This window comes from Mustela putorius, unplaced genomic scaffold (genome assembly GCF_011764305.1).
Source record: "Mustela putorius furo isolate JIRA1106 unplaced genomic scaffold, ASM1176430v1.1 tig00000827_pilon_pilon_pilon, whole genome shotgun sequence".
NCBI lineage: Eukaryota > Metazoa > Chordata > Mammalia > Carnivora > Mustelidae > Mustela > Mustela putorius.
This window is the reverse complement of record NW_025421489.1, coordinates 7,477,028-7,499,170: the sequence shown is the minus strand read 5'-3', so window position 1 is coordinate 7,499,170 and position 22,143 is coordinate 7,477,028. Positions and strand designations below refer to the sequence as shown.

Sequence of the window (22,143 nt, the reverse complement as noted above, 5' to 3'; positions counted from 1 at the left end):
TACCTAATTTGTTAACTGTTTTTATCATGAATGGCTTTTGGATTTTGTCCCATGCTTTTTCTGTGTCTATTGAGATGCTTATAGGGTTCTTTTTCTTTCATCCTATCAGTGTGATGTATCACATTGATCCATTTCCATATTTTGAACCATCCTTTCATCCCAGGGATAAATCCCAACCGATTATGGTGAATGATCCTTTTAATAGACTGTTGAATTTTTTGCTAGTATTTTATTGAGAATGTTAGTATTTATAATCATCAGGGGTATTGACCTGTAGTTTTCTTTCCTTGTAGGTTCTCATCTCACTTTGGGTATCAGTATAATGCTGACTTCATAAGGTTTATTTGGCAGTATTCTCTGCTTTTGGCTTTTTGGAAAAGTTTGAGACGATTGGTGTTTTAATTCTTAAAAGTTTGGTAAAATTCACGAGTGAGGCCATCTGGTTCTAGGCTTTCAGTCTCCTTACTAGTAATTAGTTTAGGCAGATTTTTCTGTTTCTTCCTGATTCAATTTCAGTAGGTTTTTTGTTTCAGAGAATGTTTTCATTTTGTCTTGTTTCAAAATGAATGTTTTCATTTTGTTGTCCAGTTTACTGGTATATAGTTGTCTGTAATAGCCTTTTATGTTTTTTCGTACTTTGGTGGTATCCATTGTAATATCTCCTTTTCCATTTATAATTTTGTAATTTGAGTCTTGTCTTTTTTTTTCCTTGCTAAAAATTTGTCAATTTTGTTTGTCTTTTCAAAGAACCAACCCTTAGTTTGGTTAATTTTTTCCTATTGTTTTTCATTTCTCCATTTCATTTATTTCTGCGCTAATATTTATTATTTCCCTTTTCTCTGTTAACTTTGGGCTCAGTTCTTTTTTCTACTTCATTAAGGATGGAGTTAGGTTATTTATTTGGGATCTTTCTTGCCCCTTAATGTAGGCATTTATTGCTATGAACTTTCCTCTTATAACCGCTTTTGCTCCATTCCTTAATTTTCTGTTATGTTTCCATTTTCATTTGTGTCAAGGAACTTTTATTTCCCTTCAATTTTTTTCTTTGATTCACTGGTTGTTCAGGAATGTGTTATTTAATTTCTGTGTATTCAGATATTTCCTGTTTTCCTTAATTTTTATTTCTATTTTCACACCATTGTGGTCAGAGAAGATACTTCATATGATTTCAGTCTTTGTGATTTTGCTAAGACCTGTTTTACAGCCTACCATATATTCTGTACTAGAAAATGTTCCAAAATATGCACTTGAGAAGAATGAATTCTGCTGTTGCTACATAGAATGTTCTGTATATGCCTTTTGGGTCCATTGGGTCTCTAGTGTTGTTCAAATCTGCTATTAACTCACTGATTCTCTGTATGATATATCCATTGTTGAGAGTATGGTGTTAAAGTCTTCAACTGTCATTGTATTAGTGTTTATTTCTTCTTTTATCTCTGCTAGTTTTTGCTTCATTTATTCAGATGCTTTGATATTGATTCCATGAATATCTACAGTTACTATGTCTTAGTTATATAGTGACCCCTTTATCATTAAATAATGATCCTTTCTGTCTCTTTTACAATTTTAAAGTCTCTTGGTCTGATACAAGTGTAGCTATACCTACTACAAGGTACAGCTACAAGTGTATCTATACCCACTCTTTTTTTTAATAGTCCACTCAGCCATTCTGTCTCTTTTAATTGAAGAATTATTTCATTTACATTTAAAATAATTATTGATAGGTCAGGACTTATTTTTTGTCATTTTAAAAAATTGTTTTCTGCTTGTTTTATAGATGCATTGTTCCATGTTTTATTTTTGTGTTTTAATGTTTTTTGGTATTCGTATGCTTTGCCTTCTTTGTCATGTTCTTTTGTGTAATTGCTGTAGGTTTTTTCCTTGTGGTTTTAATGATGTTTATATAAAACATCTTAGAATTAAAACCCTGTTTTAAGCTGATAACAACTTTATTTAATAGAATTCCTAAAATTGTCCCTTCTGCTTTTCCTCATATTTTAGGTAATTTCTGATAGTATTTACATATTTTTGTGTGTGTAACTAATAATTATTATAGTTATGGTATTTTTACTATAGTTATTTTAACTTTTAAACTGAAGTTTTCAGTGAATGATGCAACATCATCACCATATTACAGAATCTAACTTTGTCTATTTACCATTACTGGTGAGTTCTAGGCTTTCTTTTTATATTTTTATAAAGTTTATGTTCTTTTGCTGAGAGAATTCCCTTAGTCTTTCTTATAAGGCAGGTCTAGTGGTAATGAACTCTCTTATCTTTTCTTTGGAAAAGTCTTTATTTCTCCATTTCTACAGAACAGCTCTGCTCCTATAAAATTCTTGATCATTCTTCAATATTTTGAATATGTCATCCCATTTTGTCTTGGCCTAAAATATTTCTGTTGAGAAATCTGCTTATAGTCTTATGTAGGTTCCCATGTATGTAGCTTTTCTCTTTTAAAAATTCCTTTTTTGGGTTTGACAATTTAATTATAATGTGTCTTGATGTAGCCTTGTTTAAGTTCAGGCTATTTTAGGTCCTTTGGGTCTCATGGATCTGTATGTCCATCTCTCTTCCCAGGGTTGGGAAATTTTCAGCCACTATTTCTTTAAATTTACTTTTTCTTACTTTTTCATTATCTTCTTCTGGAATTCCCATTGAGTCCTGTGAGTCCCTTAAGATTTTTTCACTCTGTCATTTTGCTTTCTGACTGGATAATTTCCTATGTCTTTTTAGGTCACTAATTCTTTCCTCTGCATGGCTAAATTTGAATCTCTCTATTGAGTACTTCAGCTGAATTATTATTTTTTTTTCAACTCTAGGATTTCTCTTTATTTCTGCCTTCTTCTTCTCTTTCTTTCTTTCTTTTTTTTTTTTTTTTTTTTGCTTGTGGCTATTTCTTTGTGAAACTTCTTGTTTTGTCCATGTATTATTTTCCCAATTTCATTTAATGGTCTATGTATTCTTGTAGTTCCCTTAATTTAAGATAACTAGTATAAATCTTACAGTTCATAGTTCTTCATTTTCTTAGGGTCAGTTTTTAGAACTTTTTATTAGTTTCCTTTGGTGATTTCACATTTACTTGTTTTTTTGTTATCCTTGATTACTTACATTGGTATCTGCACATTTGAATAACTGGGCTCTTCTAGAGTTTATAGATTTGCTTTGGCAGAGATAGATCTTCAACAGGCAGCTCAGTTTGGGTTTCTAGGGATGTGACTTTGGGCAGGTGGTGCCTGCTATTGTCTGTTTTTTCACAAGGCAACTTTCCCAGCTCTGAGGTTGGATATGGGGGAGGAAGTGTGCCACTGGCTGAGAACAGTTGGATAGGACTACTGGCTTTGTTCTCTAGCACTTTGTATGTTGTCTTAACTCAACCTGACCTGTGTCCCACGTTCCCTGGCCAAATAGAGCCACTAGCTTTCTTCTGCTCACCATTGCATCTGCCTGTCTGTCTCTTGGCTACAGCATTGCTAGCTTTTTGTCCCTCCAGGTATTTTCACCAGCCCTTCTGGTCAAGATGGGGCTGGGAGATGGTATCTGCAGTGGTGGGGCTGTCTCAGTTCCCTTTTCTGAATGGGATAGGGAGGGGCTGCTCCAGGCTTCTCTGTTTTTCTGTCTTTCCAGTCAGTAAGGGTCAAGAACTACCCTCTGTTCTGGCTATGCATTAATCCCCCTGCTTAGGTGTAGCAGGCCATCCCTTTATACCTGGTACTGGCTTTGCTCTGGAAATAGTCAGCTCTGCCTTCCTGCTTATTGGCTTAAGCATTTCTGGTTACATAGCTTGGGTGTCCTTGCCAGCTCTTCTGGTCAAATGCGGCCTGGGACCCATAATGGGTTTCAGCTCACTTGTCTGAATGGGATTGGGAGGAGCCCCTCCTGACCTTGCTCACATGTTCCTCAAACAAGTTTTCTTTTAGGAGAGGCTATGAAGAACCCTCATCACCTAAATTATCTAATCCGTTTTAGATGTGGTACATCTCCTGGCCATAATTCCTTCCCTCTGTTGACCTGTGAAATTAAAGATAGTGTGGGGTTTTTGGTTTTTTTTTTTTTTTGAGATTTTTATTTATTCATTTGACAGAGCACACGCACAAGCAGGGGGAGTGGCAGGCACAGGGAGAGGGAGAAGCAGGCTCCTTGCTGAGCAGAGATCCCAGTGCAGGGCTGGATCCCAGGATCATGACATGAGCCAAAGGCAGAGGCTCAACTGACTGAGCCATCCTGGCACCCCAAACATAGAAGTTATCTGCCTCTAACATTCTTAACAGACAATCATAACACAGGCATCAGGATAACACCTGGCATTTTAGTTAAAAAGCAGAGGGAGAATGGAAGGTTTAAAAAAAAAAAAAAGTCACTGGTTCAAAGCAGTTTTGAAATTCATCTGGGAAAACTTCAGCTGGAGTTCTTTGATTGCAAACTCTGGATTCTTCTGCTCTCTGGACACTTGGTTCTACCTTCTGCGTCATTCTTCCTTTTGCATGAAATGTAACATGTGTTTTCTTAGCAACAACTGGAACCCCTGCACTAATGTATGACTGTCTTCCTGGTTTTAGCTACTTCCTGTTTGATTTTGTTTTAGATCTTTTCCTCTGTATCTGTTGTTCCAACACAATATCAGCATTACTGATTCCTACAGTCTGTTGATTTTACCAGTACTCCACTGCCCCTCATTCTTTTATGTACTCATTTCCCTTCTTACACAGTTTAAATTCCATGGCCTAATACAGGAATGACTGCCTTACACTGATCTTCAAATGCCTTGCTGTCCTTTCATAGTCACTAAAGCACTAACTGATTGATTGTGGCTCTCAGCCCCCTCAGCTCAGATGAACTGCACAGCCCCCTTAGCTGCACAGCTAAATGTGTCTGGGGGAAAAAACAAAGCAGTGTCGTCTGTCCTTACTGTACATTGATAATTGCTGCCCTGCTTTTGTTCTTAGCTTTCCAGGAATCACATTGTAATTCTCCACTCCATTTCCTCACCGACTAACCAGTGACTAGCATATTTTCCTCCTGTCTTCTCCAACATCCATGTTCTACATTTCTATCCCTAGCCTCAGCTAAGGATCTTCTATCAAAGGACTTTTATAAGCCCCAACACCCCTTCAGCCCACCTGTAACCTCTCTCTTTTCTCTTTTATCCTGGATAAACTGTCCATGCTCCTAACAATGGTCACCCCATTTCTCCCATTAAGTATAACCCATCTGCATGCCTGCTTGACATTGCTCCAGTGATTTTCCCTCTCTGCCATATCTTTTCTATTAGCATAAAACCATGTTTGTATTTCTCACATCTGAATTTTTTTTTCTCTTGATCCTACTTCTTCCTTAGCTATCACATCAGTTTTCCCCTTTCCTTTCCAAAGTATATATGTGTGTGTGTGTGTATGTATGTATGTATGTGTATATATATATATATATAATTAATTATATTTACTGCCTTTAGCTTTACTCTCCAGAATTTGTTTGATTCACTTTCATCAGGGCCTTGCTGTCGCCATCAAGCAGAAAGTGTTCTCATTAAAGTCATCAATGATCTAGAGCCAGTGGACCTATCAACAGCATTTGACACCAATAGATTAATAGTCACTTGACTTGATCTCTATGAAACTGGGAGCCACTCTTGATCTTTCTCTTATTTTCATGTCTTAATCTTGCCACTTTGGTTATTTTCTGATTTATATTTCCAGCCTGGACTTTTCACCTGAACTATAGACTAATTAATATATCCAGCTCTCTATTACATGATCACTTGAATACCTAATAGGAATCTCAAATATAGCAAGTCCAAAACTGAGGTCCTGTTTCCTTCTTCTCCCCAAAACCCTGCTTATTCATAGTCTTCTTCATTTCATAAATGGTATTTGCATTGTTTCAAATGCTCAGGTCAAAGACTTGGAAATCCTGTTGTTTCATCTCTTTTTCTCATACTCCATAACTGATGTCACTTAATTCTGTTATGTCTGTCTTTAAAATATAACCAGAATGCCTCATTTTTGTCTCATTGTTACCACCCTGGTCTAGACCATTATCACTTCTTATCTGAAAAATTTTAAAATATTTTGTTTATTTATTTGACAGAGATCTCATTTGGGCAGAGAGAAAAGCAGAGAAAGAGAGGGTGGGAAGCAGGCTCTCTGCTGAGCAGAGAGCCCGATGTGGGGCTTGATCCCAGGATCCTGAGATCATGACCTGAGCCAAAGGCAGAGGCTTAACCCACTGAGCCACCCAGGTGCCCCTTCTTACCTGAATTTTTGAGGTATCCTTTTCTTTTCTTGCTGATGTCACCCACTTTTGCCTTCTTTGAGTACAGTAGCCATGGGGATGAGATTAAGTCAGAATTTGTCACTCTTCTCCTTAAAACATCCCAATGGTTTCCAGTATCACAAAGCCAAAAAAAAAAATTAAAATGACCGCTCTAATTTCATCTGTTCCTCTCCCTCACTTACTCTTCTGGAGACATCATAGACTCTGATATTTCTGGAATATGAGAGGCATGCTCTTGCCTCAATGCTCCTTTCCTTTATCTTCCTCTGTGTTGAGTCATCTTTACCTGCATAGTCACATGCCTTGCTTCCTCACCTGCATCTCCCAGGAGTCTCTGGTTGCCAGCTTCTCTATGACACTTCCCTTGATCACCATCTATGAACACCCTTCTCTGTAATGCTCTATTTCTTTCTTTCTTTTTCTTCTTTGCCTTATTATCATCAAATGAATTATATATATTTTACTTTATTCTTTTGTTTTTTCACTTTTGTTGTTTCTCCCCTAATGTCCCTACCTTTCTCACTCACATTATTTTAACTCCATGAGGACAGAGATATTTTTTTCTGCTTTCTTTCTCCCATTTTACTTTACTATGTTCTTAGAAGACCCTGTGCCTGTGCCAAACATATAGCATGTACTCAGTACATGTTTGCCAAACGAATGAAGAGTGAATGAATGAGTATATGTTAGTTATTCTGTTGTCTTCATTGCCTGTTTGCTTATAAATTTCCCACACTAGATTCTAAGCTCATTATTGGTGATTTCTCTCTCTCTCTCTCTCTCTCTATATATATATATATATACACACACACACACACACACAGTATTTAATTTACTGTGTGTTGAGAAATGTGAAAGGTCTGAAACTTTCCCCTACTTATAAGCTAACAAGTTAGCCTGCCATAATTTCATGGATGCTGGCAAAGTAGGTGAGGCTCCTGGCTCAGGACAAAAGGATGTATGATTATGGTGTAACACACAGCATAAGTGTCAAGATTGCCCTTGTTCCTCTTGCTCCCTGAGCCCCAGGATCAGCACAGAGAGGTCCAGGTGGATGTACACTTGAAATGGGTTTTGCATCAAAGCTAAGAAAACCCGAGTTTATGGAATCCAAATCTTGTATAGTGGGATTCAAGCATATGTGTCTGTCCTCTGAGGAAGACATTTTCCTTATTAAATCATACAAGGTAATAGCTTGCCCTCTGTTATAGGTGGAGTCACTACCTCTGTTTATCCTTAAAAGGATGCTCTGGAACAAAGGGGTGGTTAAGGGCTCAGCTTATAAGATATGCACAAACATGAGAGACCCATGGAGAATTGTGTCCCAACACTGTCTTTGTTGGTCAGATTACAGGAGACCCTTAAAACCATATGTAGACTAAGGTAATTAATCATTTTTATTTCAAATGCAATAATTTTGAATACCAGATGTTATTATTTATGCATTGGTGCTCCTTTAAAAGATTTCATTACTTCTATTTATTTATAAAGACATCTTTTTTGTTACATGGTACTTTTTTTTTAAAGATTTTATTTATTTATTTGACAGAAAGATCACAAGTAGGCAGAGAGGCAGGCAGAGAGAGGGGGAAGCAGGCTCCCTCTGAGCAGAGAGTCTGATGCGGGGCTCGATCCCAGGACCCTGAGATCATGACCTGAGCCGAAGGCAGAGGCTTAACCCATTGAGCCACCCAGGCTCCCATACATGGTACTTTTATACATATTTCTTGACTACATTATATTTTAAATCACTAGCGAATATTAACTATTGATGAAGTCTATAGTTATTTTAACATTATTATAACTTTAAACATATAACCATTTGAACACATGAAAAAGCCTGAAAGATCATGTTCTAAAATAGTGAATATGGTATTAATGCATTTGAGGTTTATAATAATCTCTTTTTTTTTTTAAGATTTTACTTATTTATTTGATGGACAGAGATCACAAGTAGGCAGAGAGGCAGGTAGAGAGAGAGGAGGAAGCAGGCTCCCCATGGAGCAGAGAGCCCGATGTGGGGCTCAGTCCCAGGACCCTGGGGTCATGACCCGAGCCAAAGGCAGAGATTTTTTAAACCACTGAGCCACCCAGGCACCCCTATCATAACCCCTTTTTAATCAAATAAAGTACAGCCTCAATGAACTTAAGACAGTGTACTAGAATACTCAGTTAACTTTTATCCCCCGTCATGCAACTTTCAGGAGGGTCATGAAATCTAGCGAAAGAAAGAAACTTACGGAGAGGTAATGTAGTGGACTTCCAGTTATTATAAACATGCCTCTGAGATACTGCAGGTTCAGTTCCAGACCACTGGAGCAAAGCAAGTATTGCAATAAAGCAAATCAGTTGTTTGGTTTTCCAGTTCTGTTTTCACTATGCAGCAGTCTTTTAAGTGTGCAATGGCATTATGTCTAAAATAAAAATGTACATACCTTAATTAAAAAATACTTTATTGCTAAAAAAAAATGCCATCATCTAAGCTTTCAAGGAGCCATAATTGTTTTGCTGGTGGAAGTTCTTGCCTCTGTGTTGATGGCTGCTGACTGATCAGGATGATGTTTGCTGAAGATTGGGGTAGCTATGACAATTTGTTAAAATAAGACAACAATGCAGTTTGCCACATCAATTGGCTCTTCCTTTCACGAACAGTTCTCTGTAGCATGTGATGCTGCTTGATAGCATCTTACCCTCAGTATAACCTCTCTCAGAATCGGAGTCAGTCCTCTCAAACCCCGTTGCTGCTTGATCAACTAAGTTTGTATAGTATCCTGTGTCCTTTGTTGTCATTTCAACAACCTCCATAGATCCTTCCCCAGGAGTAGGAGTAGGTTATACGTCCAGGAAAACCACTTTGCACATCCATAACAAGCAAATCCTTACTTGTTCAAGTTTTTCTTTTTTTCACTTTTAAAACCATCATTTTGGGCATTAATACCTTTTTAAAAAAAATATTTCAATTTTTTATTTAAATTCTAATTAACATACAGTGCAACATTGGTTTCAAGAGTAGAATTCAGTGATTTATCATTTATGTGTAATACCCAGTGCTCATCTCAAGTGCCCCCCATCACCCATTTAGCCCATCCCCCGCCTACCTCCCCTCCAACCCTCAGTTTGCTCTCTGTAGTTAAGAGTCTCTTATGGTTTGCTTCCCTCTTTTTTCTCTCTTTCTTTAACCCCCTTAGCCTGTGTTCATCTGTTTTATTTCTGAAATTCCACATATGAGTGAAATCAGACGGTACTGGTCTCTCTCGAACTTCTTTCATCCAAGCTTTATTAGGAGATTGCAGCAATTCAGTCACATCTTCAGGCTCTCCCTCTAACTCTAGTTCTCTTGCTGTTTCCACCCCACCTGCAGTTACTTCCTCCACTGAAGTTTTGAGCCCCTCAAAGTCATCCCTGGGAGTTAGAATCAACTTCTTCCAAATTCCTGTTTATGTTGACATTTTGACTTCTTCTCATGAGTCCTGAATGTTCTTATTGGCATCTAGCATGGTCAGTCCTTTCTAGCAGGCTTTCAGTAGTCTTTGCCTAGATGCACCAGAGAGGAGTCACTGTCTTTGGCAGCTATAGCTTTATAAAATGCATTTCTGAAATAATAAACCTTGAAAGGTGCAATGACTCCTTGATCCGTGGGCTGCAGAATGGATGTTGTATTAGCAGGCATACAAACAACACTGATCCATTGTACCTCTCCATCAGAGATCTTGGGTGACCAGGTGCATTGTTACTGAGCAGCCATATTTTGAATCTTTTTTTTTTTTTCTTTCCCCTGAGCAGTAGGTTCAACAGTAGGTGTAAAATAGTCAGGAAACCATGTCATAAATAGATGAACAGTCATCTGGGCTTTGTAGTTGCATTTATAGAGCACAGATGGGAGATTTAGCATAATTCTTAAGGGCCCTAGGATTTTCAGAATGGTAAGTGAGTTTTGGCTTCAACTTAAGAGTCACCAGCTGTGTTAACCCCTCACAAGCCCCTAACAATAGCCCTTTGAAGCTTTGAAGCCAGGCATTGAGTTCTCTCTTGCTATGGTAGTCCTAGATGGCGTCTTCTTCCACTAGAAGGCTGTTTCATCTACATTGAAAATCCATTGTTCAGTGTGGCTGCTTTCAGTAATGACCTTAGTTAGCTAGATCTGCTGGAGATCTTGCTGAGCTTCCATATCAGCATGCGCTTCTTCACCTTAGACCTTCATGCTATAGAGATGACTTCTTTCCTTAAACCTCATGAACCAGCCTCTGCTAGTTTCAGACTTTTCTTCTGTAGCTTTGTCACCTTTCTCAGCCATCATGGAATTGAAGAGAGTCAGGACCTTGCTCTGGATGAGGCTTTGGCTTGGGGGAGTGTTGTGGCTGATTTGATCTTCTGTCCAGACCACTCTGACTTTCTCCATATCGACATTAAAGCTGCTTTATTTTCTTATCATTTGTTTGCTTAAAAGTGCTTAAAAGTCACTTTTAATTTCTTTCAAGAACTTTTCCTCTGCATTCACAGCTTGGCTAACTGTTTGCTAGGTTAAGAGACCTAGCTTTTGGCTTATCTCAGCTGTTGACATGTCTTCTTCCCTAAGCTTAATCATGTCTAATTTTTTATTTAAAGTGAGAGACATGTGACTCTTCCTTTCACTTGAAGAGTTAGAGGGTACTGTAGGGTTATTAATGGGCCTACTTTCAATGTTGTTGTATCTCGGGGAATAACAGAGGCCAGAGGAAAGGGAGAGAGACACTGGGGAGTGGCTGGTCAGTAGAGCAGTTAGAACACACACATTTATTAAGTTTGCCATTAAGTTTGAGTGGGCACTGTTGGTGGTGCTTCAAAACAATTACTGTGGTAACATCAAAGATAACCGATTATAGATCACCATAGCAAATATAATAATAAAAAGTTTGAAATACTGTGAGAATTACCAGAATGTGACCAGAATTACCAGAATGAGGTGAGCAAATGGAAAAAATGGAACCTGTAGACTTGTTAAGCGTAGGGTTGCCATAAGCCTTCAATTAGTTAAGAACAAAGACAAAAGTAATATTTGTGAAGTGCAGTAAGACAAGTTATGCCTTTATTATTATACAGTTTAAGGTCTACTTCTAGAGCATGCCCTGTAGTTATACATGTTTAGATTTTATATGATCTTGCATTAAAAACTCAAAGCACAGTGCTTGGCATGTAATAGTTCTAAAATTATGTTATCATTATTATTACTTTAACTACAAATGCAGTCTAATTTTTTAAGAGCACAGACTTTGACATCAGGTCTCGGTTGGAATTTTGTCAGTAATAATGACCCCCATAAATTATATGTTAATCCTCTTTCACCATTATCTTTCTCATCTCTAAAATGGGTGCAGAAATATGTTCTGTATTTAAGAGAATTAGAGACGATGTGACATATGCAATAAATGGATGTCTTTCACACAACAGTTATGTCTTTACTGGTTTAGATTTCTCTGTAAACTACAGTGTGCCCTTCAGATGGGCTTTAGGTTTCTAATTTTTACAATTACCACTTACACGTTTAGCCATTTTTCTTTTTTTTCCCCTGAGAATCTTTTGTTCACGTGGCTGAAACCAGAGTGGGTTTGGAGTTCAGCTACATGATGTGTAAGAACATATGTCCTCCTATAAAATTTTGTTTTCCTTTTCTTTCCTTTTTTTTTTTTTTAAAGATTTTATTTATTTATTTGAGAGGAAAGAGTGAGAAAGAACATGAGATGGGAGAGGTCAAAGGGAAAAGCAGTCTCCCTGTGGAGCTGGGAGCCTGATGTGGGACTCGAATCCAGAACTTGATCCTGGGACTCCAGGATCATGACCTGAGCCGAAGGCGGTTGCTTAACTGAACCACCCAGGCACCCTGTTTTACTTTTCTTTAAAGCACTTACCTTAACTGAGTAATTATTAATTAATTATTAAGGTGTTTTTTTTTTAATAGCAGTTTTAGAGTCACAGAAAAGTTGAGGAAAAAGTAGAGATTTTCCATCTACCTCCTCTACCCTCTCTCTCTCTCTCTCTCACACAAACACACACACACACACACACACAGCTTCTCCTACATCAGCATTTGGCAATATGGGAGGGTGAGGTGCGGTGGGGGGGGGGGGTTGTTACAACTGATGAATCTACACCGACACCCAGTTAATCACTCAGAGCCCATAATTTATATTAGGATTCACTCTTGGTGTTGTACATTCTGTGGGTTTGGAAGAATGTGTGGTACAATCTGTCAATATGGTGTCATGCAGAGTATTTTCATTGCCATAAAGATGCTCTGTGCTCCACTAGTCAGCCCTCCCCCCACCTCCAACTTCTGGCAGCCACTACTCCTTTTACTGTCTTCACGGTTTTGCTTTTTCTAGAATGTCATATAGTTGAAAGCCTACAGTATGGGCCTTTACATACTGGCTTCTTTCACTTTGTAATATGCATTTAAGTTTCCTCCATGTCTCTTCATGGCTTGATAGCTCATTTCTTTTTAATGCTGAGTGATATTCCACTGTTCCACTGTCTGGGCGTACCACCGTTTATTTAACCATTCACCTACTGAGGGACACTTCTGTCGCTTCCAAGTTTTGGCAATTAGGAATAAAGCTGCTAAAAAAAGAGGGAAAAAAAAGCTGCTGTAAATATCCATATACAGGTTTTTGTGTGGATTAAATTTTTGAGTTTATTGGGTAGATACTAAGAAGCACTTTCCTATAAATTTTCAAGTCTTTGCATGGGACCCAAATTATCAGCTCGGACACTTTCTACCTTTCATGTTTATGGCTTACACATGATTTTCTGGAGGGATCATCTCAAACCATCAAAGAAGTTCTGACAGTGAATTTGATATAAGGCCATCTGATTCTGTATTTTTCCCCCTCACAAGGTTCCTTGGCTCCTACATAAATTTATCTTCTTCTGTCTCAGTGCAAAGCTCTCAGCATGACCGTGATAGTGTAAAAGGCTGGAGCTGTGTGTCAGTCCACCGAGCATCCCCGGCACCCTTTCCTCAGGGGTAGCTACTGAAATTATATTTATGCAACTAATAGAGGCAACAAGGGTCATTTTGCTGAACATTAATAAAAGCTGCTGTGGAGTCACTAGCTTTTAACCCATATCCATAGAAATAGGTAATTTTAAAAAATTTATATCAACAGACATTGTCTTATGAACTTAATAGCTCCTAGCACAAAGCTTGGTACAAGATAAACCCTGTAATAGTGGTAACTGATTGTTCTTGCAAATTATGAGGATAACTGAGATGATGATATGATGATAACTGAGAAAGTTGATCGTGAGGCTCCAGAAAAGTGAACAATTTTTGAACCTCAATTATCAAAATGTACCAGGATATTGTATTTTAAGTAAGGAAAAGACATGCGTAATTTTCAACAACTGTTCTAATGAAGTATGTACTTGGTAAACAGCTAATCAGATTAATTTCAGGTGACCTTACTACATCTCTGATCATCTTAGGTGAATTTTAAAGTGTGTATAGAAATCTAAATATTTAGGAACAAAGTAGATGAGACAGGTGTATTTGAAGTTTAACAACATAACCATCTGTTAAAGATTGATTTTTTTTTTTTGATGGGCTTTATCTAGAGAACTAGTAAATTGCCATAATGGTTCCTGAAATTTTACTACCATTAGAATATTCATTTATTTCTACATCAGTACCTTCCTGGACAGTAGACAATAGAGGATAAGGTTCCCTTTCCAGGTAGCTATGTGGGATAACTCTTCCAGAGCAGCAATAGCTCCTTTCCTTTCCTTTGCATAAAACAACTCCTGGATCCTCTTCTTCTTCTTCTTCTTCTTTTTTTTTTTAATTTTTGGATTGTCTGAAATAGCAATAAAAAGCTATATATATATATATATATATATATATATATATATAGCAAAAAAAAAATTGCTTTCCCAGGAATTGAAATGGCACCTACATATTTTGAAACCCCTAAAATCTGGATAATTTATATATTATATATTTATAAACAGAGATGGCCTTTGAAAATATAGTCTTAAATATTCTGAGCATTTATCCCTAACTTATCATAATTATCATTATTATTTTTCACCTTTGAGCAGCATTTAATTGTCTCTCCACAAATTTGTAAACTTTACTTGAGAAATCTTCATTCTAAGTATAATTTGTTGATCTTTCTGATTTCTAATAAAATATAGTTATTCCCTGCTTATTAAAGTTGATGCAACATTTTATTATTTGTGTCCTTTCTCAAGATTTATTTTTTTAAATAAAAAAATTTAAAAATTTTTAGAGATTTATTTATTTTAGAGAGGGTGGGGGGAGAAGCACAGAGAGAGAGTCTCTAGCAGGCTCCCTGATGAGCACTGAGCTTGATGGGAGGGCTTGGTCCCACAACCCTGAGATCATGACCTGAGCCAAATCAAGAGTCAGATGCTTAGATGACTGAGCCACCCAGGTGCCCCAAAGTTGCTGCAACATTTTAAAAGTATTGTACATTCTCATTGATTTTTGGTCTCATTTTCAAGTTACTCTGCCAGTAACTTGATAGAAAGCAAGCATATTTTTGAAATCAGATATTTTATAGAAACTTAAAATATAATACTTATAATATTTATAAATATTTAAAAAAATTGTATTTATAATATTACAGCTCACTTCACCTTCCTCCCTCTGTAGGTAAAGCATTTTCAAAATTGAAAATGATTTATCATTAGGTTCAGTGAGTGATTTATTGTATACTTTTGTTCCCTAAGCTTAGTGCTTTCTTCCTAAGTCTTTTTATAAGGGAACATCTATGCAAATTACTACTGTATCCTTGGATATAAATAACCAGTGACCAAGGATTCCAGTGCAACAATCATCTGTAGGAGCAAACCTCATTTTGTGTTGTGATATATAGTAACACTGAATGTCCACACTGAACAAACTCAAATTGTGCATTTTGGGTTTATCTTTCTTCCAGAATCATAGCAATTAACAGTTATTGTCAATAGTAGCAGAAAGAATATTAGATTTGGGGTGAAAATCTTTGGATTTCAATCCATTTGTACAGTTTCCTAACTCTCTGATCTTGGTTAGATCAGTAACTTCCCTGAGCTTTCCTTTCTTCATCTGTAAAGCGGTTATAATAATAACACTTTCTTCATTGGGCTGTTGTGAAAGTTGGATCTATATAAAGCATTTAGTACAGGGTCTTTGACATAGGTACTTATTAAACATTAACTATAATTCAACACTATTATTATAACTTCCCAGTCCTGCCTTTTCTCTTCCTCTTTTCTTATGGCTTTTTGGAAATTAACTGGTGAATTCTGAAAAGTGGGTCAAATTATTCTTCTCTACACAAATTACACAGTGCTTCAGGAAATATTAAGCTTTACAAAATTGCTGATGAATGTTATATTAAATTTAATCTGGATTTTTCAAATATTGATATTTTGGGGAAGTAGCTACTTACCATATTTTAATGTAAAATAATCTGTAGGAATAACTAATTCTTCCAGATGATGTCATAGCAGCAGAGAAATAACACGAGTATCAGAATAAATTAGGTAGAATTTAGCAATTCTATAACCAAAATGGCTATTAATACTCTTTCTTTGAAAAAATATTTGGTAAAAATTTAATTTCTTGAATTGATAATTCTGCCTTATCAATTTCCAGTATGAAAAGCACAACTCTTTTTTTTTTTTTTTTTTAAAGAACTGATAGGATCCTTTTTTCCCTCCAAGATGTCTTTTAATGTACTTAGAGAGGTTTAACAAAGTGATAGTTGTACCCTTTCTAAAGTTTGTGAACACTTCGGAGAGTCACCTTAGGAGTCACATTTTGTTTTTTCAGGTTCCAGATGCGACTTTGAAGCAAACAGCTGTGGTTGGTTTGAAGCAATTAGTGGGGACAATTTTGACTGGGTATGGAACTCTAGAAGTAACCTTTCCACTGAATTTGAGCAACAGGCCCCACTTTGGGATCATACTCACAGCACAGCTCAAGGTAAGAAACAAGGAGAGGCTGGCTGTCACTCCTCTTCACCCTCGGTCAGGTCTGTTCAGAGAAAGAGAAGCATTTGAAGTTCTATGCAACAAATAGTGTGACAGCTCAGTTATGCTTATGTTTGTTATTATGAAGTGACTCCTTTATGGGTGGTGGGGAGAGATAGAGATATATAGACATAATTTTGGCTGAATTCAATGAAATCATTAACTTTTTGCATCATTTTAACCTAGAGGGGGATACGAGTTTAGTTCCTGCAAGAGCAAATTTGACTAACAATCACTTTTATTGATTTTTAATGGTTTAGTCTTAATTTTAATCAGACACAGAGTTTAGGATGGGGTTAAGGGGCAGGTGTGTCAGCTCAGTCTGCTAACTTAAAATTTGTATTTGTGTCCCAATAGGGCATTTTATGTTCATTCTGAAGAAAAGCAGAAGCTTGTCACAAGTTGCCAAACTCCAGAGCCCAACCTTTAGCCAGGCGGGACCTGGATGCACGCTTTCCTTCTGGTAAATTCTAGAAACTGTGGTCAGCTACCCTTACAGCCCTGTGGTTGCAGGCACACTCCTGCACTTATCAGACTTTATGATTTGCCCCTGGTTTTGCTTTAAAAATAGGTATTGTGTTAGATTTACACAGTTAGAATTTTTCTTAGGAACACATTGTCAGCATTTGTTGTGTTCTTTCTTTGGAGGAAAGGGACTCTTTCCCTCCGACAGTGGATTATAATTTAATTAACTCTGCCTCCCCTAGTCTGAACTGAACTCCTTGAGAAAGGCTCCCCGGGTCCTGCGAGCCAGAGTGTGCCCCTCAGCAGATAAGCTCTCGCGTATGAGCAGCCGCAATTACTGCAGGAAAGAAAGGCATCCGTTGTGTTAGCTAATTATTAATTGGCTGTTGATCAAGCGGAAGAGCCCGTAAGTTAAAAGTTTAGTCTGTGCCATAAATCATTTCCATTCCTTGTGTTGCCTCTTTTTTCAGGTTTTATAACTACGGTCTGTCAGTGGGGGCCGCTGAGCTCCAGCTACACGTGGAAAATTCCAGTGACCCCACTGTACTCTGGAGAGTTTTATATAACCAGGGCAACCAGTGGTCACAGGCGACTGTTCAGCTTGGACGCCTCACTCAGCCCTTCCATTTGTCGCTAGATAAAGTCAGTCTTGGCATTTATGATGGAGTCTCCGCAATTGATGACATCAGATTTGAAAATTGTACTCTTCCGCTTCCTGCGGACAGCTGTGAAGAGCCAGATTTCTTCTGGTGTCGACGCAGCAAAGCTTGTGTAGAGAAGCTTCTGTTATGTGATCTGGTGGATGATTGCGGTGATCACACTGATGAAGATGACTGTGGTAATTACTTTATTATTTTTCTTTCTCTCTCTCTCTTTTTTTTTTTTTTTTTTTTTTTTTGGTCCTTCTTATTTTGATAGTGGGGATCTTGATTAGTTCAGTGTTTTCTAGCCTGTTGAGGCAAAGACATGAAGCATTGTTCCAAAGTTGATGACTACGATGAGTGATGAATTAGTTGAGCTACCAATATTTGTTATGGTGACTGAGGAACTAGTTACTCGAGATACAATGCTGAACACAACTACTGAGTCTGAGATCTCAGGAAGCTTACAGTCTAATCGAGGAGATGGATGTTATTTGAATATTTAAAAAAGAAATACAATCTGGCAGCTTTGATGGGAGATACAGAGAGGGAAGCTGTGACTTTTTATAGTGGTATTGAACTTCCTAGAGGTGACAACTTCGCTGAGCTCTGAAAAGTAAGAAGTCAGAGTGTCTGTGCAAAAGCCCTCATAAGTGACTGCATGGCGGACGGAGGCCAGCCAGTGTGGCTGGAGGGGGCATGTGAAGGGGATGGGGGCTGCAGCACGAGGACAGGAATGTGGGGGAGGCCAGATCTGCAGATCTTCATTGTCCATATTAGGGAGGTTTTTCTTCATCTGAAGGTTTTTAATAAGGAAGGTAATATAAAAAATTGGTATATTAAAGCATGTCACTGTGGCTACAGTGTGATGAGTGGGCTGGAGGAGAGTGGGTTCAGAAGACCCATCGGTAGGCTGTTGCGGTGGTCCCTGAGGACGGGTTGGCATCCCAGCTGGAGTGATGGAGATGGAGGGATTGCTATTTGGGGAAATGTTTGGAAGGAACATTTGATGATGTTTTGGCTACAGGGAGCAGAGATAGATAAGCTGATAGATAGGTTGTCAAAGATAAGTCTTGAGTTTCTGGTTTAAATTACCACAAAGCTTATGGTATCTGATGATAACATGTGTTCTACAGTTTTATGAACCTAGATCCAGAGAGTGCCCACTGCACGTACTCCTGAAAATGAATCAAAAGCTTATAGCTGTTTTTTTTTTCAATTACAAAAATCATTCAGAAAAAGAGTTTGCATCTTCCCTTGTTTGGAAATAGCAACAATTCTTAAAATTCAAGCTATATGCTTATTACATTGAGAGGCTAATTATAAATCAGAGAGAAGCCATAAAATGCTTGGTACATCATAGGAAACCCTGCATTAAGAAATTTCCATATAAAGTATTGTAGAGAGTCCTGCATATATGTGGTCTTTGATACAGTCAGGTGGATTGAAGTCAGAATTACCATGTGTCTCATTACACAACTAATACTTGAGTGGATAGAAATAAAGTTGATAGTTTAGACAATGGCTAACACAAGAAATGTTACTTATCCTCAAGGTAATTTATTTGTTCAGATTTAGAAAGCTTTTTCATCTTTTTGAAGCTCTCTGAATCCCCCTCCTCAAAAAAAAAAAAATTGGTATGTTGCTAAAAATAAGCAAATTATCCTTCAAACCACTCAGGGCTAACTTAGAATGGAATTACTGGCAGTACAAATGTAATATCAGAATCTTCTTGTGACTAAATATTAATGAAAGAGAATAGGAGTGGCATTAGATGGTGAGTTTCTCTCACAGCTGTCCATATAGACATATTATTGGTTGGAATAGAACCATTAGACATCCAGAAATCGCTGTCATGTTTCCTAAAGTTGCCCATGTTTAGAGACAGGGTCTTTTATTTAAAGGTGGAGTTGCACACATTCCCTACAGATCGCACATACAGTCCATAGGAAGACAGGCAATATCAAAATCTGTTGGCTTGAGTGCCAGTTTTATATGTCAAAAAACTTAGCAGTTTGACATTCTCCTTCTGCTCCACAACCAAAGACTGACACCTGGGGAGTACAGCGCAGGTCCCCAGTTCACGTCACAGCTGGGCTTGATGAGTCACAAGTGAGGAAATATCAAATGAAAGCTCATCTTTCATTTGACATTTACTCACTGGGTTCCCTTCATTAGGTCTAAGCTCCTGTTCTGTGGTTTGCAGAGACAGATGATCTATTCTTGCCTGGCTGCATTTATCCGCATATGCCTGTATTTACTGTTTCAGAATATTTATTCCCCTTTGGCAAAAAGTGCATTTACTAAGATGAATAGTTAAAGGACAGCTGACATTTATTTAAAAAAAAAAAAAAAACCAACTTATGTAAATGAAGCCAAAAGGTAGAACTCCTCGTTAATTCTAAATCCTGTTCTTTCTGCCCAAATAACGCTAAATGTATATTCTCTGGCATTTATTCTACACAAATCCTGGGTGTCAACAAAAATGCTCACATCCCCCAAAATGAATACATTCCTATATTATGCTAGAAATTACAGTAGATTGGCTAGTTGACAAGGGACAAGTCAATTCTTCGTAAGTGCTTTCAATTCTTCTAGAGACTGAGGGGAGTTTAAAGTTTAAAAGCTCCAGCTCAAAGGAGCCGCAGTGGTGGGAAGGAAAGACTGCCTCCCAGGGGACACAGCACAACAGGAAGGAGAGAGGCGTGAGGTGTTTAAGCATGTGGGAAAGATGGTATATGAGAAATGAAAGGATAGTTAGGGACGAACAGGAAGTTAATTTCATTTGGGAAAGGGGAAGATTGAAAGAAGAGTTTAGATTTAAGTTTAGATCAAGTGAGTATATGTTATAGGAATTTGAATAGAGGAGGAAAATGATAAATTGCCATGGAAGGTGAATGAATGGTCGTTCTGGCACTGGGGCCAGGAGACATTTGGAACTGGGCCAAGATGGAACCAGAGGGAGGAGTTTTTCAACATGAGGTCTGGAAAACATTGACTTCAGAATCCTTTTGGGTACTTGTTAAAAATATGGATTCCTGGGCTTCACCCCATATCTGACAAGCTAGTACTTGTATGGGGCTTCACCATGGAGTGGGCGATTCTACCATGCTTCAGGTGATTCAGGAAGACTGAGCCCTATTAAAATATGACTTTTCTCAGCTCTGCATGTTCGACTCACCAAGGGAGATGATGAAGTATCCTGATATTTGGTGCACGATTTGCACCAGTTACATCAACATCTCTGGGGGCTTCCGGGTGGCTCAGTCGGTTGAGTGTCCAGGTCTTGATTTCGGCTCAGGTCATGATCTCCTGCTTTGGATTTCATGCTTAGCGGGGAGTCTGCTTGACAGTCTCTTTTCCTCTGCTGCCCCCTCCTTCCCACACACTCTCTCTCTCTCTCAAATAAATCTTTTTTAAAAAAATTAACATCTCTGGAGATGAATTCTGGACCTTGGTGTTTTTTGTTTTGTTTTGATATTTAATGTTCGCTGGTGTTGGGACATTCGGCCGAGGTTGCAATCAGCTGAGCCAGGAATTGGGCGCCTGGAGCTAGCCGTGGTGTCATGATCATTTGCATGGAGTCACAGTGCTAGAAATGATGAAGGGCTAGGCGTGAAAGGCATTTGGAAGATGATGGCTAAAGTAATGCTGCCTTCAGTCTATAAAATATTATTGTGTGGGACGCCTGGGTGGCTCAGTTGGTTGGACGACTGCCTTCGGCTCAGGTCATGATCCTGGATTCCTGGGATCGAGTCCCGCATCGGGATCCCAGCTCCATGGGGAGTCTGCTTCTCTCTCTGACCTTCTCCTCACTCATGCTCTCTCTCACTGTCTCTCTCTCAAATAGATAAATAAAATATTTAAAAAAAAATATTATTGTGTGATGTAAATCTAGGATTTATTCACCTTTTAGAAACTTTAATGTTGCATTTAAAAAACAATTAAAATGGTTAACCATGTCAGGAGCAAAATATCAAAGAGTTTTCTTAATTGTAGTTATTTTTGTCCTAAATTATTCATTCATTCATTCATTCATTCATTTATTTTCTATATTTAATGCAATTTCAGTACCTGAACTCCAGTGTAACTTTGAAAATGGAATTTGTAACTGGGAACAAGATACAGAAGATGACTTTGATTGGACCAGGAAGCGCGGTCCAACTTCAACACTTAATACAGGGCCCATGAAGGATAACACTTTGGGCACAGCTAAAGGACACTATCTCTACATAGAATCTTCGGAGCCACAGGTTTTCCAAAACAGAGCTGTTTTGCTCAGCCCTGTCCTCAATGCCACCAGTACAGAGGGCTGTACCTTCCGCTTCTATTACCACATGTTTGGAAAGCACATTTACAGGCTGGCCATCTACCAGCGAGTCTGGAGTAACACAAGAGGACAGCTGCTGTGGCAGATATTTGGGAATCAAGGCAACAGATGGATAAGGAAACACCTCAGTGTTTCCAGCAGGCAGCCTTTTCAGGTATGGATAATGGATTTCATTATGTGTGTTTAAAATGCATCAGAATGTCTAAGGAATATGAAAGATTCCTCTAACCTTGAATTAAAAGCAAGTGGAATTTGATCAAAGTTACTTCGAAATACATTTATCATTCAATTAAGGGTGTACCAGAGCTTGTTAAGTTGTTTTCCTCCTCGACTACCCCCAATAATGTGTGATTAAAATTTCTAAAGGTGGACACATGGTATTGGCAACAGCTGCAGGTCCCTCTGACTTGAAGTCATTTT

General features: G+C 38.0%; 1 protein-coding gene across 1 annotated transcript in view; it reads left to right on the top strand.

Annotated features, from left to right (window-relative positions):
- Window positions 1–22,143, top strand: part of MALRD1 (MAM and LDL receptor class A domain containing 1) — a 753,919-nt gene that overhangs the window by 129,843 nt on the left and 601,933 nt on the right. Inside the window, 4 exon segments of the mRNA XM_013058904.2 lie at window positions 16,088–16,240; window positions 16,645–16,750; window positions 17,223–17,590; window positions 21,465–21,877. Of these exon segments, the coding sequence (XP_012914358.2) occupies window positions 16,088–16,240; window positions 16,645–16,750; window positions 17,223–17,590; window positions 21,465–21,877 (1,040 nt within the window).